The 13,742-nt window shown below is 37.1% G+C and overlaps 1 protein-coding gene across 1 annotated transcript in view; it reads right to left on the bottom strand.

The window, feature by feature from the left end:
- KCNQ1 (potassium voltage-gated channel subfamily Q member 1) overlaps positions 1 to 13,742 on the bottom strand; it is a 371,368-nt gene that overhangs the window by 256,149 nt on the left and 101,477 nt on the right. Inside the window, exons 6-9 of the mRNA XM_019474489.1 lie at positions 12,873 to 12,951; positions 11,814 to 11,910; positions 11,042 to 11,182; positions 1,010 to 1,120 (exon numbers count right to left, since the gene is read on the bottom strand). Of these exons, the coding sequence (XP_019330034.1) occupies positions 1,010 to 1,120; positions 11,042 to 11,182; positions 11,814 to 11,910; positions 12,873 to 12,951 (428 nt within the window). The remainder of the gene's footprint in view (positions 1 to 1,009; positions 1,121 to 11,041; positions 11,183 to 11,813; positions 11,911 to 12,872; positions 12,952 to 13,742) is intronic.

Below are 13,742 nucleotides of genomic sequence, written 5' to 3'. Positions count from 1 at the left end.
AAAGTAAGCGACTAATTTTAAAAAGCCACTGGAGTTTTAATAGTTACTCTTTCATGTTGTGAAGAATTTTTGTGATGGTACTGGCATAAAAGTATTCGTCTTATCCATCCTGTACTTCTCCCCACCACTTCTCTGCCACAACTACTGGAACATCTGCTAACACAACTGTTTGTGTCACTGAACTGAAAAACTTGCCAAAAAAGTAAATATTTTAACAGCACATTTCAAGTTGCACAAACATTTTAACAGCACAATTCAGGAGTATTGCTAAATTTGTGAAAAAAATACCCTTAATTACCCTTGGCACTGAACATTTTGGGTTTTCAAACCACACTCCAGGTTTCGCTGATTTTGAATTTACTCTTGGTACTCAAGTGCCTTGTTTCTTGTTAGAAAGTACTTGGGAACCCATTTTCAGTACAAAGTGCCATAACACCTTTAAAAACTCAGCCCTAGGTCACTTTTGAAAATGGGACTTTGGCCATGGACAGCTGCTAATTTGGCAAGGAGCTGCATCAGTGTCCCTGGCTGTTTATTGTTGTCTCTCTGCCAGTGACACCTTTTCGGCAGCTTTGCTAGAAGAAAGATGTGTATGAGAACTCTACAGTTCACCCTGGACCTAATCAGTTGAGTAAACTATGAGTGAATGCCTTAAAAAGCCAAAACATCACTAAGTCACTGAGTCCAGAAGTAATTAGCATGAGAAATAATTTCTTTTACCCTTCTGAGATGGGCAGAAAAAGTATTTTGAATTAAACGTCTCTTTCTCAAATACATACCAAATCTAGTGTTGCATACAATAAACACTGCATATTTACTTTTTTTAGCTACTTATAGAAGCCCTTTTGCTTCTACAAGCTACATATATTTTAACTACAATATAAAAGTTTAATACAAAGCTTTCATAACGTCAGGTTAAATGAAAGGTTAAAGAATCAATAACAAAAGTTTCCTCTGATCAACTAATGAGTCAACACCAAATTGCCAGCAAAAGCACAAGATAACCTACCGCAGGTAGTGCAAAAAATGAAATCGCGAATACTGAAAAACAAGATGCAATGGTCTTTCCTATCCAGGTCTGAGGCACTTTATCCCCATAGCCAATAGTTGTGACAGTCACCTGTAAAGAGAAATACACAGAGCATTACAGCAAGTATTAATGTGGCAGTTTTGGGTTCTTGTTCTTTGTCCTTTTTTATTTATTTTGAAGAAACATTAGTTGCATTCCTAATTCTCCCAGTGACAGTCTGTGTGACATTAATGAAGGTAATTCTCCCCTCCAGGTTTGCTTCCCCGTCTATAATAGATGGAAAAAGGTACAGGAAATTGAATTACAATAAAATACATGTTTAAAATCTTGTAAAGTAAAACCATTAATTTAAGTCTTCGTGACTGAGGCAACTTTACAGCATACGAAGTTACTGGGATATGGGTTGCTGCCCACGTCATACACTTTCCTTAGGGGGAGGCTGCCAACAGTTCTGAATTGCTGATTTTCTTTATGGGCAGGAGATGTTTGCTGAGAGTATTACAGGGCTGTTGCATAGAAAGAGCATGGATATACTGTAACCATGGACTATGACTGGGGTCAGACATGAAGTATTCTAGAGAATAATATTGGTATAAATAGCAAGAGAAGCTGAAAAATTTCCATGCAGTAAAGATCCTGAAAACAGTCTAACCAAATCACTAATTCATATAATACATCGAGAACAAGAACAGATAACTTAATACACACATGCAGGAAACATCTGTTGAGTTTAAGTTTCAAAACACTGAAGTAAAGATTACCACTGCAGTGATGTAGCGTAACAAGGCTCAATAAGTCATTACTTGCATGAGCTCAAGGAAAGAATGGATTTATTTGAAGCAGAAGGATACATTTGGCATCTGAGAGCAATTTCAATTCACCTATGTCACAAGCTATTTCCGAATCTGGAAATTAGAGAGATTTTTTATCTGTGACTTTGAAGAAGGCTAGCCAAATCAGAGCATGTGAAACCACATGAAGCTCTCGAGCAGTTGAAGCACACCTCAATCGCTGGCTGTTCAGGTTTTCTTCTGACAGTATGGGCTTCAGCTGCCCAGGACACAGAGGATGTTAGTCCCAGACAATAATATACACAGGCCATCCCCACCTTGTCCTGCAGTTGCTCCTAGTTCACCTGTCTGCTGTAATGCATACCACCCAGCAACTGCAGAAATGCAGGCAATGCCCAGGGCAGCAGCTCTAGGGGAGGAGAGAAGGGAAGGGCAGATTTATAGAGGCAAGATGTTAAGGGGGTGAAGGGGTGGAGAACCTGGGTTTGGGGAAATAAAAGGTCATGACAAGTGCTTCAGGAAAAGTGTGGCTGTCAGCTACTTTAATAATTGTCCATTCCTACTAAAAGATGAGACACCAGAGGGGAATCCTGTGGATGTAAGTCCCAACCTGAGCTGTACCTCAGAAATACATGAAGCAAGCCATCCATACTCAAACTGTCCACCTTACAAGCAACATCATTACATGTCTGTCAAACACACAACAAAGGGACAGCTCTAGCTGCTTGAGGTGGTGATGTTAAAAGTTTATTGCAAGTTCCTGATACTCAAAACATTCAAGTATTAGCATTTAATTTTTAATACAAGTTTTAAAAATATGGCTTATTTCCAAAACTGTTTCATATCCTACAAAAGTATTTTAAGAATTAGTAAGGTGAGTTAAGTACCCAAGTACCTTTGCCTGTATTCCTGAAACTGTTGTTGAAACACCACCTTAATTCAGGACCTGATGAGGAACTGAAAGGATGACATTATCTCCTTATCTACATAAGAGGGTCAGTTTAAAAAAAAAAAATCCTAAATTCTAACTACAAGCTCCTGTTCAAAAATATGGTATAAAAAAGGAAATATAATTACAGGAAAAGTGATGGCCTCCAATACCTTCTTACATAAAAGATTATGAGATAAGGTAGTGGTTTATGCCTCAGTTTTTAAAAAGATTTACAAATCATTGTCACTGAAAAGTTCTATTAACTATTCTGTGTTACAATCTTAACATCATGTTGAAATATATACATTAACTAGAAATATGAAAAGAAACAGGTGCTTTTGAGCTGATGAAGAACAACTGAAGAAAATTCATATACAACTAAGAAGTATTTGTCTCCCCTTTCCCACCATCACCCCACCCATCCCTTCTGAATTGGTCTATATGAAGCACCAGTGACACAAGAAAAGTATTTTCTGTGCTGTTTGTTTAGGAATTTTTTTAAAAAACATTTTTGAAATTCGGTTGCAAATCAAAGTGTGTGTTTAAGTTAACATTTTTTCTCTTCCCTCATAACTCTAATCTATCTACAAATGCACTGTATTCCAAAATTACATTTTCTTTTTTCCCCCCCAAGATATATGTTGTTGAAACCTTACATGCCAAGTTTCTGCCCTAAATGAATTTTTACAGCCAGATTATAACCCCCTAAAGAGTACAATACTAATTTTACAGTTGTAAAATAGGATCTTATAATGGAAATACTGACTCAGCTTCTACTCTAGCATAGTAAATATGTTGGCATAATGAAATTAAATTGATACAAGAGCTCACACATTAAATTTTCATTGAAAAGCAGCATGTAAAACTAACTGTTTTAATTAGGAACAAAATCATATTCATCCATTGACTATTTCAGAACTTTGATCTGATGTACATCACCACAGGCTTTGGTATTAAGACTATTCTTGTTCCTATTAAATATGCATCAATAGTCTGAAGGAGGAAACATGAAGCAAAAATCCACACAGCAAGAAGAAATAGTAATGTTGGTCAGCACTGAATAGGCAAGGGATTTTATTCAAGGCTATCAGGCTAAAGTGAGCACAGCAAACTAATCAGGTGAGTAACAATGCTCTGTTGATGAAATCCTTGCTGTGTGCCTTGCAAAAATTTGGATAGTTTGGATAACAGCTACAAAATACAAGAACGCATGATTCAGAGGTATTAAAAAGGCAGACATCACAGGACTGAGGGAGCAAACAAGCTAAAATATTAAAAAAGCAAATAAGGGAGAGTCACCTTATAGAAAACACCTTAACTACTTTGTTTCTACATTTGCAGCACTGCAACTTCAAAATCAACTGCACTAGGTATTGTTTTGCATACCAAATACCCCTCAGAATTTTCTGACTCACTCGCAATATCCATCTTGATTAAATCAAGTAATACAAGAACATCATCCAGCGATATGCCAGAAACATCGACCAGCTCCCTTACTTCTTTGCAACTGAAGTATAGTAAATTGCAAAATGGTTTGAATGCTTTCCTGTACACCTAAGTATAATGAACACATTAGAAGCCTTTCTACTGCTTGGCATCGTATTCAGTCAACTGCATTCCTGCAAGTTGAATATATAGTAGAATCTTTCCAAGTTGCTGAAATCCATGCAGCACAAGTGCAAACAGATTAGGCACTCATGCTTTTATTTTACTGTGAAGTAGGCAATCTGTGTAAAGCTAAAAAAAAAACCCCTAGTGATCTTTCGACATTTTGAATTCTTTTCCAAATGACAATATTTTTCTTCCTTGTGCATATAAGGATGTGTTGTGGTTTAACCTGGCAGGCAGCTAAACACCACACAGTCCTTTGCTCCCCCCCCGGCCCCCACAGTGGGATGGGGGAGAGAATCGGGGGGAAAAAAAAAAAAGTAAAATTCGTGGGTTGAGATAAAGACAGTTTAATAGGACAGAAGAGGAAGAGAAAATAATAATAATAACAACAACAATAAGAATGATAAAAGAATACACAAAATAAGTGATGCACAATGAAATTGCTCACCACCCACCAACCGATGCCCAGCCAGTCCCTGAGCAGCGGTCACCGCCCCCCAGCCAACTCCCCGCAGTTCATATACTGAGCATGACATCACACGGTATGGAATATCCCTTTGGCCAGTTTGGGTCAGCTGTCCTGGCTGTGCCCCCTCCCAGCTTCTTGTGCACCTCCAGCCTTCTCAGTCGGTAGAGCATGGGAAGCTGAAAAGTCCTTGACTAGTGTAAGCACTACTTAGCAACAACTAAACCATCGGTGTGTTATCAACATTATTCTCATGCTAAATCCAAAACACAGCACTGTACCAGCTACTAGGAAGAAAATTAACTCTATCCCAGCCAAAACCAGGACAGGATGTTAGCAATAAGAACCAATTCACACAACGGAAATTTCACTATCTGCTCCCAATCACCTCTATGTGCATTGCAGCACTCTGAGAAGATTCAAGTTACATCTTTCAGATGAACAAGTTAAGAGACTATGTTCTACGGGACACAAATGTTTTGATACATTGGAATTAAAATTGTAATCCAAAGCTGAAGAAAGGACTTCCTGGTCACTATTATTACAAACATTTAAATGGGACATTTAGATTATTTTTCTTCTTAAAATTTCTAAGTCGTTTTCATACAGTTATCATTGCAGGCTCACACCATCATTACTGATGCAGTTGAAGTACATAACTGAGACACAACCACATCTGAAGGACACTGAAACACTTCTAATAACTTCGAATATGAAATAAAATGGAACTACACATCCAATTGCAAACACAACAAACAATATATTAACTTCAGTGCCATGTCTTTCAAATAATAGGTCCTCAGTGCTGCCTAGCTATCGCTCTTGGATCTTAATTTAATACCTCCTCAAGGTGTCATTTTCAGCCATCAATCAGTTCTGACCAAATTACTGGCCACTCTAAACCTCCTAATCAAATAGTGGCCCAAACTAAACATCTCCACTTGTGAGATCTCAGAGATAAAACTAGAAGAGTCTTTAAAAAAAAAAAAAAGTGATTAAAATTAAGTTGGAGCATTGAGCTCACCTAAATTTGCAAAGTCTGTTCTGTGCAATGAAAAAAGGGACTACAGCAGCTTTAACCAACCTCTTCTGTTCCCTCACTCCTGCAGTACACACACCTGCAACACAGCACGCTCCAAAGGCCACTGAATCCCTTTCTCAGTGTGTTTAGCCTTACAAATAAAAGCTGTTTTCACTTGCTCTTGTAAAATAGTCTATTCATCCCCTGGATCATCCTGACAGTAGTTCTCAAGGATGACAAGATACAGGACATAAACTTGCATAAAACCAGGGAGAACTGTTCATTATTAGTGAAGGTATAGGTAAAGTGTTGGGGTTCATCTGAGCTTCCCCCCCGCCCCCCAAGCACCCCTACCAAAACACAAAGGTAACTAAATTAGGAAAACATAGTCCAGCAAAAAGACCTAAAACCTCCCAGGAAGATGGTTATTTGATCATTTTTTTCATTTGATCATTATTATGATCATTTTTACTTGGAGTGAACAGACAATTTTAGATCTGAACTCAGTAGTAAACGTATACATGGACACAAGCAATAAAACTCATAGGAGATCCAGCAGCTTTGTATCCTAGCCTGATAATTAATCCATCATCTGTTGTTCAGGTTTTACAATACAGCGATACCCACTTTCTTTGGGAGGCTGCAGTATGCCAGCCCTTCTCTGCTTACTGATCAGATGAATGGGAAGTGGTGGGAGGTCTGCTGGCCACCATCAGTCATGCTGCTGGCAAAGTCAACAGCCAGCTCTGCCTATTGGACTTGATCTCACCAGTGTTGAACTCGAGCACATATAGGTATAATCTATAGCAGAGGAGTTTCTTTTATCTAGACCTTGCTCAACCAACCACTTCTGTACAAAAAATGTCAGAAAAAGCAGCCAGTTGAAGTAGTACCCTCTATATCTCAGTGTGATATTGAAGGAAGTGCTGGGGAAAGTTATCAACATATGCAGAGAGTTTGACTGCAGTTTCTGAACTGTTCATGGAAATTCTCCAGCTATTTGTTTTCCATTCAGTACTATATTACACCTCACAAAATATAGTAATTATACTGAAAAGAAACAGCATTATCTAGGTACAACAACAGAAAAAAAGGACTGCTTAAGCATATACAAGGTAGCCAAATATCTTAGGAGGGAAGTTTTAAAACATCTTCCTATGAGGATAATTCTAGCCATATGACAGGGGAAAAATCAGAGTGAAGTTAGTTTCAGCCTCCTACAGACCCATTTCAACAGGAGCACAATTTGTGCTAATTATTTAAATTTAAATGAAAGCTAAATTCCTTAATTATAATTATTTTTTCTAGATCCTGACATAGAAAATTATCTATATTTTGAAATACTTTACTTTTGTTTCATCAAATGGAAAACAACTGCTGAAAATTTCTGGATTCTTCTAGATATAATTTTTTTTCTAGCTCCTTGACATCTTTTGATAGATGTTTAAAGATTTGGGAATTAAGAAAATAAGTCCGAAGAGTGTTCTGCAGATGTAAGAATATCTACTTCTGTACTTTGTAAGTAAGAATTTTAAAAGGTTTCTCCACATCTACCCCACAGATCTTCATTAAATGAGAACAAAATGTAGTTGGAAATGCTCATGGAGATAAAGCTCCGAGATGAGAAGGCAGTTGCAAGATGCAGAGATTGCATGCAAAAAGCATTTAAAAATACTAACCCTTACATCTTCCGACCCCCGCTCTAAAAATTCTTAAAATAACCAACTCCCCCCAAAAACCCCAAACACTTCATCCCAAAAATAAAAAAAAAAAAAGAAAAAAAGGATATAACAGGCCTATAGTTGGTATTCTTTACTTGTAAACCACAAAGAATAAAAATGAAGTGTTGCCTTCTGTCTAACATTGAAGTCAGTGTACAGTCCTCAACAGCTTTTTTAATTTAGAAGGGGGGGAAAAAAGGGTTTTGAATAACACAAGATCCCTTTTATGTAGCATTTTTTCAATATTTATGTTCAACTATTTATAAATTAAATCAGAACTGTTCTAATTTAGCAAAAGTTCTATGCACGTGTAGTTTCAAGTGGTATTTCCTGCAATGTTTCAGCAAAGCTTTCCCACAATTTTGATTTTCAATTTACATTAAGCACATACTGATAGGCTTTGCTAAGTAGGAACATGTTTTTATGTATGCTTAGAAGTAAGCAAACTTAACAATGTTTTGTTGAATTCGGTCCTTGGTGAGAAAACATGTATAGATGAATTAAAGGAACAAGAAACTCTTAACTAAAGCTGGTACTTGCAGACAATTGCTCGATACAATTCAAACAAATTCAAAGGAACGGGCACAGTGTAATATCCATGCATGGCTATATTCAATAATCGCTTGTGGCAAATAGTGTTCACGATCAAAGAGACTGTTAGCACAATCCACATAATGGTTTTCCTGAAGGATGTTTGTTCAGATGTGAGGGTTGGAAATTGTGTATCATTCATTGGATATCAAAAGAAAAGAAGAGCTCCCCTCAGTCTGCCTGAGGCATGATTGAATTTAATGCTTAAGGGGGGGGAACACCAAAAAAACCCACCACAAACAAACAAACAAAAAACACACAAAAAACCCCAGAGACGGTGAGCCAATAACATTCCCTGAAGGTGGTCATCTTTGACAGATTTGGTGAGAAATTTATCATCTTATTTTTTATTTCTTTAGCTTTTTTTTTTTTTAATTCTTGTTTTTATTGTCCAGAATCTATACTAGGTTTTTAAGACTGTTAGTCTGGACATGAAGGACAACAAAAGCAGACTAATTTTGAATACTTGCACTGGGGAGCTGAAAGATGCATCATGTTACCTGTATTTTACTTACAAATATTAAACTTGTCTTTTAAAAGACATACAAATATTCAGCCATTGGCAGAATTATTTATGTGCTGCATTGAAAACCAGCAATAATACAGACAAGCTTTTACTCTGTGCCACAAGGTAACCTTAGAAGCCCATAAACTGGAATGGCGAATAGCTACAGCCCAGAGTTCTCAAGGAAATTCAAATAAAGGCCAGGAGGCCAATTTACATATGGAAATGGAAAAGCAATATAGGTTTATAAATAACAACAATGACAATGAAGAACATTTAATTAAAAGTTATGCACCCTATGGGTATGTCTATAGTCAGCAAAGCACAGTAGTATAAAAGTACCCAATTCCAGATGCAGTTTAGTTGTGGTAACACAGACATTTTAATATGGTTTACTTTATGCTATGCTACATATTCTATTGCTGCTACCCAAAGAACTTGTTTAGCAATGTAGACTTACGCTGAGATAACCAAAAAAGTGCAATGTTGTAGAGTGAGAAAGGGGGTGTGAAAGCGTTATCAAGTACTTTTCTTTTAGAAGTATTCTCTACTACGTAAGGTAAGTGCACTTTCAGAGAAGTGAGATCAGCTACGTTGCCAGGCAGATCATGTATCTATGATGGTGTTTGAGACAGAAGCTGTGAATTATCCTCTTCTGTGTGTCCACTTCCATGCAGACCAAGACAGGTTTTCAGTGACCAGAATTTGTGGTGTTTAAGCAATTCTGAAAATTCTGGCGAAAACATAACCGAAACTTTTGAGACCTAACACTTTGAGAAGGTTTTTGTATGAGTTTGAGACCTTAATTAGGAAGCATTCTGATACTTAATGACCTCCCAGTTATTGTCCTAACTTTACAGGGCTTTTTCCTAGCAGAAAGCATGAAGAATATTACAGTATCAAAACACCAGAAATGGACGGACCTGAATCCATTTCAGTTTTGTTTTGCTAAATCCTTTTAGCAGTTAGCAGAAGTATAGCTTCTGCGTTTAGAGCAGAACAAGGACACTAAATTCTAAGTTTAATATTAAAGAAATTACATTATGGGTTTGTTGAATGCAGTCTCACGCTTTGAGTGCCATGCTGCGACATAATAAAAGTTATAACAGAGCAAGAATATTATCATAATTAAACTTATTGATTAAAGAATTTTATTGTAATTAGAAAGACAAAATAACCAGTATGCCTATTAACTGAGCAATGATTCCCTGAAAGAATATTTCAATATCCTGACAGATCATATCGCTTCTATGGAAGGTTTTACTGTATTTTCAGTAGGCCAATCTGGTCTGTCATATACTCAATTTTTAATGCCAAAGCCAATGACAGCATGTGTTTTTAAATGCAGCTACATCTGCCACTGTTAATTACCCAGTCATCTGACTGCTGTACTGGAAAATAAAAACGCTGTGATGACATGAAAGCATTGAAAAAGCTACTTGCCAGAAAGCAACTTCCTTGTGCTACACAGCAAGTTTTCTGATCCTAAGAGAGGCTGTATTTAACCATGGCAGACAGCAAGAGGAAAGAATTCTGCAGCAGATCTTAGTAGCAACCTAAACAAAACCTGTTGTATTCAAAAAAGGCTACATACGCATTTCAGCACCAGGAGACCTGCAGTAGACTTGCTCATCAATAGATCTTTCCTTCCTGAAACAGCAAGTGGTACTGTTTGTAGAGAGAAGACTATATAAGCACACACACGCAGAGGTTTATTAAAAATATTTCTTAAAAAATATGTTTTATTAGTGAAACGGAGGTGCTAGTCCTATTGTTCTTGTACATAAAACTTACTAGTAGTCTCATTTTTAACAAAAAAAGAAACAATGCCTTTTAATTTAAAACAGCAAAAAGAAGACTCTAGAAGAATAGCACATTTTGAAAACGCAAGCATGGAATCATTAGTGATGCCTATGCATTTTAAAGATCTATAGCACTTAATGATGACAGTTTGTTTTATTAAGCTACATACAATTAAAGCAGATAAAAACCCCAAACAACAAAAACCACACACACTAGCCCTGATTTAGCAAGACTCTAACCACCTTAGAAGGTTGAACCCTACCATGAGAAAGGTAGCAAGAAGTAATCACTATAACAGAAGGGAAGACAGGATAAAGAAATAAGAATAGATGTTTCTACATCTTGTATACATAATTTGATCACTTCAGATCACATAAGACTATAAATACCAAATAAAACTACTGATCATCTATAGTATTTTCTTAGTTTCATAGAATTACAAAACCAGAAAGTGCATTGAAGTAATAAGAGGCCATTTCAAAGTGCTGTTCTTACTCCATCCTTGCTTGAACTTTACTCCACATTTGAAGGTGTTAACTACTTTTAGTACATGTGAAATGGCTATACTTACTACTCCCCACCACAGGGCATCTGCATAGCTGCCAAACTCTGTTTCTCCAGAATCATTTACTGCATCTTTTTCAGCGAGGTACACAAAATAAGAGGAAAAAATCAGGCCCAGAAATCCAATGTAGAGTGTAGTTATCAGTTCCTGCAAAGAGAATCAAAACAACTGTATTATGATATTATTGAGACACTTAAATTACCTGTCACTTATGTTTTTTAAAAGATAATTGGAACAGAAGAATGTAATTTCAGCAATTAATAAACATTGACACCAACTGCTGGCTGTGCAAATTAACAAAAATCCACTGAACTCAACGGTGAAAGAATTTACACCATAGCTAATGACTTTGTCCAGCATGCACATTTCAAACACAGAGTCAAAACAACCTCCTCACTTGCAAGCGTGACTCATTAACCTTTTGGTCACCAAAAAGTAGTTGGGTAATTTTTTCAGACAGCGCCACATTCAAAACAACTTTGGAATTTAGATACATATATTTAGAAATATTCAGACTACTTTTCAGAAGTCTCATTTTCTGTGCTTAAGTCCAACTACAAGTCAAAAGTTTACCAAAGTAGAGCTGAATATTTATAATCTTTTAGGAACTTTTTGTCCCTTGAACAAGGCAGAACAACCATACTTGGTTAAAATAAATGACTGCCTGCCTCCACACTAAATATATTTGACATCATCAGCATGTCAGCACACATGCTGTTCTGAATATAAGGACTTTTGCATCAATTATTATGCCATTCCTCAGAGTACTCAAACTTACTTGTCTGTGTATGAACACTACTGATCCCAGCAGCCTCCATGTACCACCCTGACGGTCAACATGCAGCATTCGTAAAATCTGCAGAAAACGGATGCCCCTGGAACACAATTTTTAAATGAATGAAGAGACTTAAAGATACAAGAGAAGAAATAGAGGTGGAGAGAGGAAGTCTGCCTCTTCCAAAGGACCGTTTTAAGAGAGAGACATAGTATTTTATGTTAGACTTAGCAGCCTGTCTCTTTTCACTCCATTCACCCATCTTTCATCTTGTTTGTTATGAAGACAGCATGGGGAGATTGCACAAGAGGACAGACCTTTGTACACATGGCTAGTAAAGATAACTCAAGGATTCAGGAATTTTGGACAAAAACTGTGAATGCTCTAGAAATCATTCATCAACTCATATTTGACCTGCTCGCCAGGATGGGAAACAACATACAGAAACAGCTAACTAAAGATCTGAATTCCTCACCTTTGAGGAATTTCATAGGCAATCTGAACTAGACAGTCCGATAATATTTTAAAATATTCTTTTTATGAGAGTCACTGCAATCCTAGAGCATCGCTGCAGCTAGTGCGCAGAGCACAGTACACTGCCGTGCACCCTCTCATTCAAGAAAACCAAGTGGTGTGACCTTCCTGAGCACAAAGTGGATTCAGTCCATCAGGAATTCACAACCACTAACCCCAGGCATTTTAGGAAGAAGCAGCTTGAAGACATCAGAGACATGGAACATGAAAGAGTTGCTATAAAACTGAGCCAAGAAACTAAAACAGGATTTGGGTAGAACGCACCTAGTTGGGGAAAGGGGGCGGGGGTATGTGCACCTCTATCCCCACCAGACATAAATGCATTACAACCGGACAACACACGCAAAATTTTATTTCCCCTACACTTAATGGGATCACTGTTTCACATACATGATTGGTGATCTGCTCTGTTACATGACTCTGAGCAGTGACTCGTTTTCTCCTTCAAGAATTGAAACAGGAGGTAAAAAGAACCCCAACAACAAAACACCTTACTCAGCACTATTTTCTTCTGTTGCATATAATTACCTGATAGCTGAGGTTGCAAAGACTTGACCTTTAGAGCCCACACAAAGAACTATCATGGAAGCGACAACTACAATTAAATCTGGAAAATAAAAGTCAATTGAAAAAATGAGTTAGCAGCATCTTGCAATACTTCCGCAAGACTGTTGCTAGAACCAATGCCAATATTACTTTAACACTGTGAACAGCCAGCCCAAATTAATTTTTTTGTTTACATATCAAGACATCTCTATTGTAACATATAAACAAAATATAATTGTGTGATATGATAGAAAGGTTTTACTGGGATGGGTCCAAGATGGCCACATTCTAGATCAATGACAAGGGTGATATGAGTTAATGTAAAGCAGCCACAGCAGCCTGGAATCCTTATTAGCTATAACCCATGAGGACTTCCAGCAGTTTCTACCTATTATCTCTTCTGTGTATCTTATTCTCTCTGCTGTTTTACAGACAGTATTTTATTCATTGAAATAAACCCCAAAACCTCTGTCATATATGAGACAATTGCCTTACTATTATTTCATCTGTCCAGGTCTAAAAGGGAGACAAAAATTTGAATTAGTGTATGAGTCTAATTCAGTTTAAGTTGGTCATTACCCTAGGACTGTACTCTAAATCTCTGTGCCTCAGGCCTAGTTAATTTTGGAAAGGAACTCTCTATTTTGGAGAATGAAATAGTTCTTGATACATATCTGGGAAAGTGGAACTTTGTTTTGCTTTCCAAGCTGAAATAAATTGGATGATGTTTCAGAACCCCTAGTGTTCTAGGTCTCAGGAGAAATGGATTGTGGACAGAGGGCAAAGAGGCAGTCAAAGCCATTTTGTAGTTGCAGTCACACCTGAGATACAGTTGTTTGTTTCTTTTTATAT

This window comes from Aptenodytes forsteri, unplaced genomic scaffold, assembly GCF_000699145.1.
Source record: "Aptenodytes forsteri isolate BGI_AS27 unplaced genomic scaffold, ASM69914v1 Scaffold8, whole genome shotgun sequence".
NCBI lineage: Eukaryota > Metazoa > Chordata > Aves > Sphenisciformes > Spheniscidae > Aptenodytes > Aptenodytes forsteri.
Note: the sequence above shows the minus strand (reverse complement) of the source record. Positions and strands in the feature narration are given on the sequence as shown.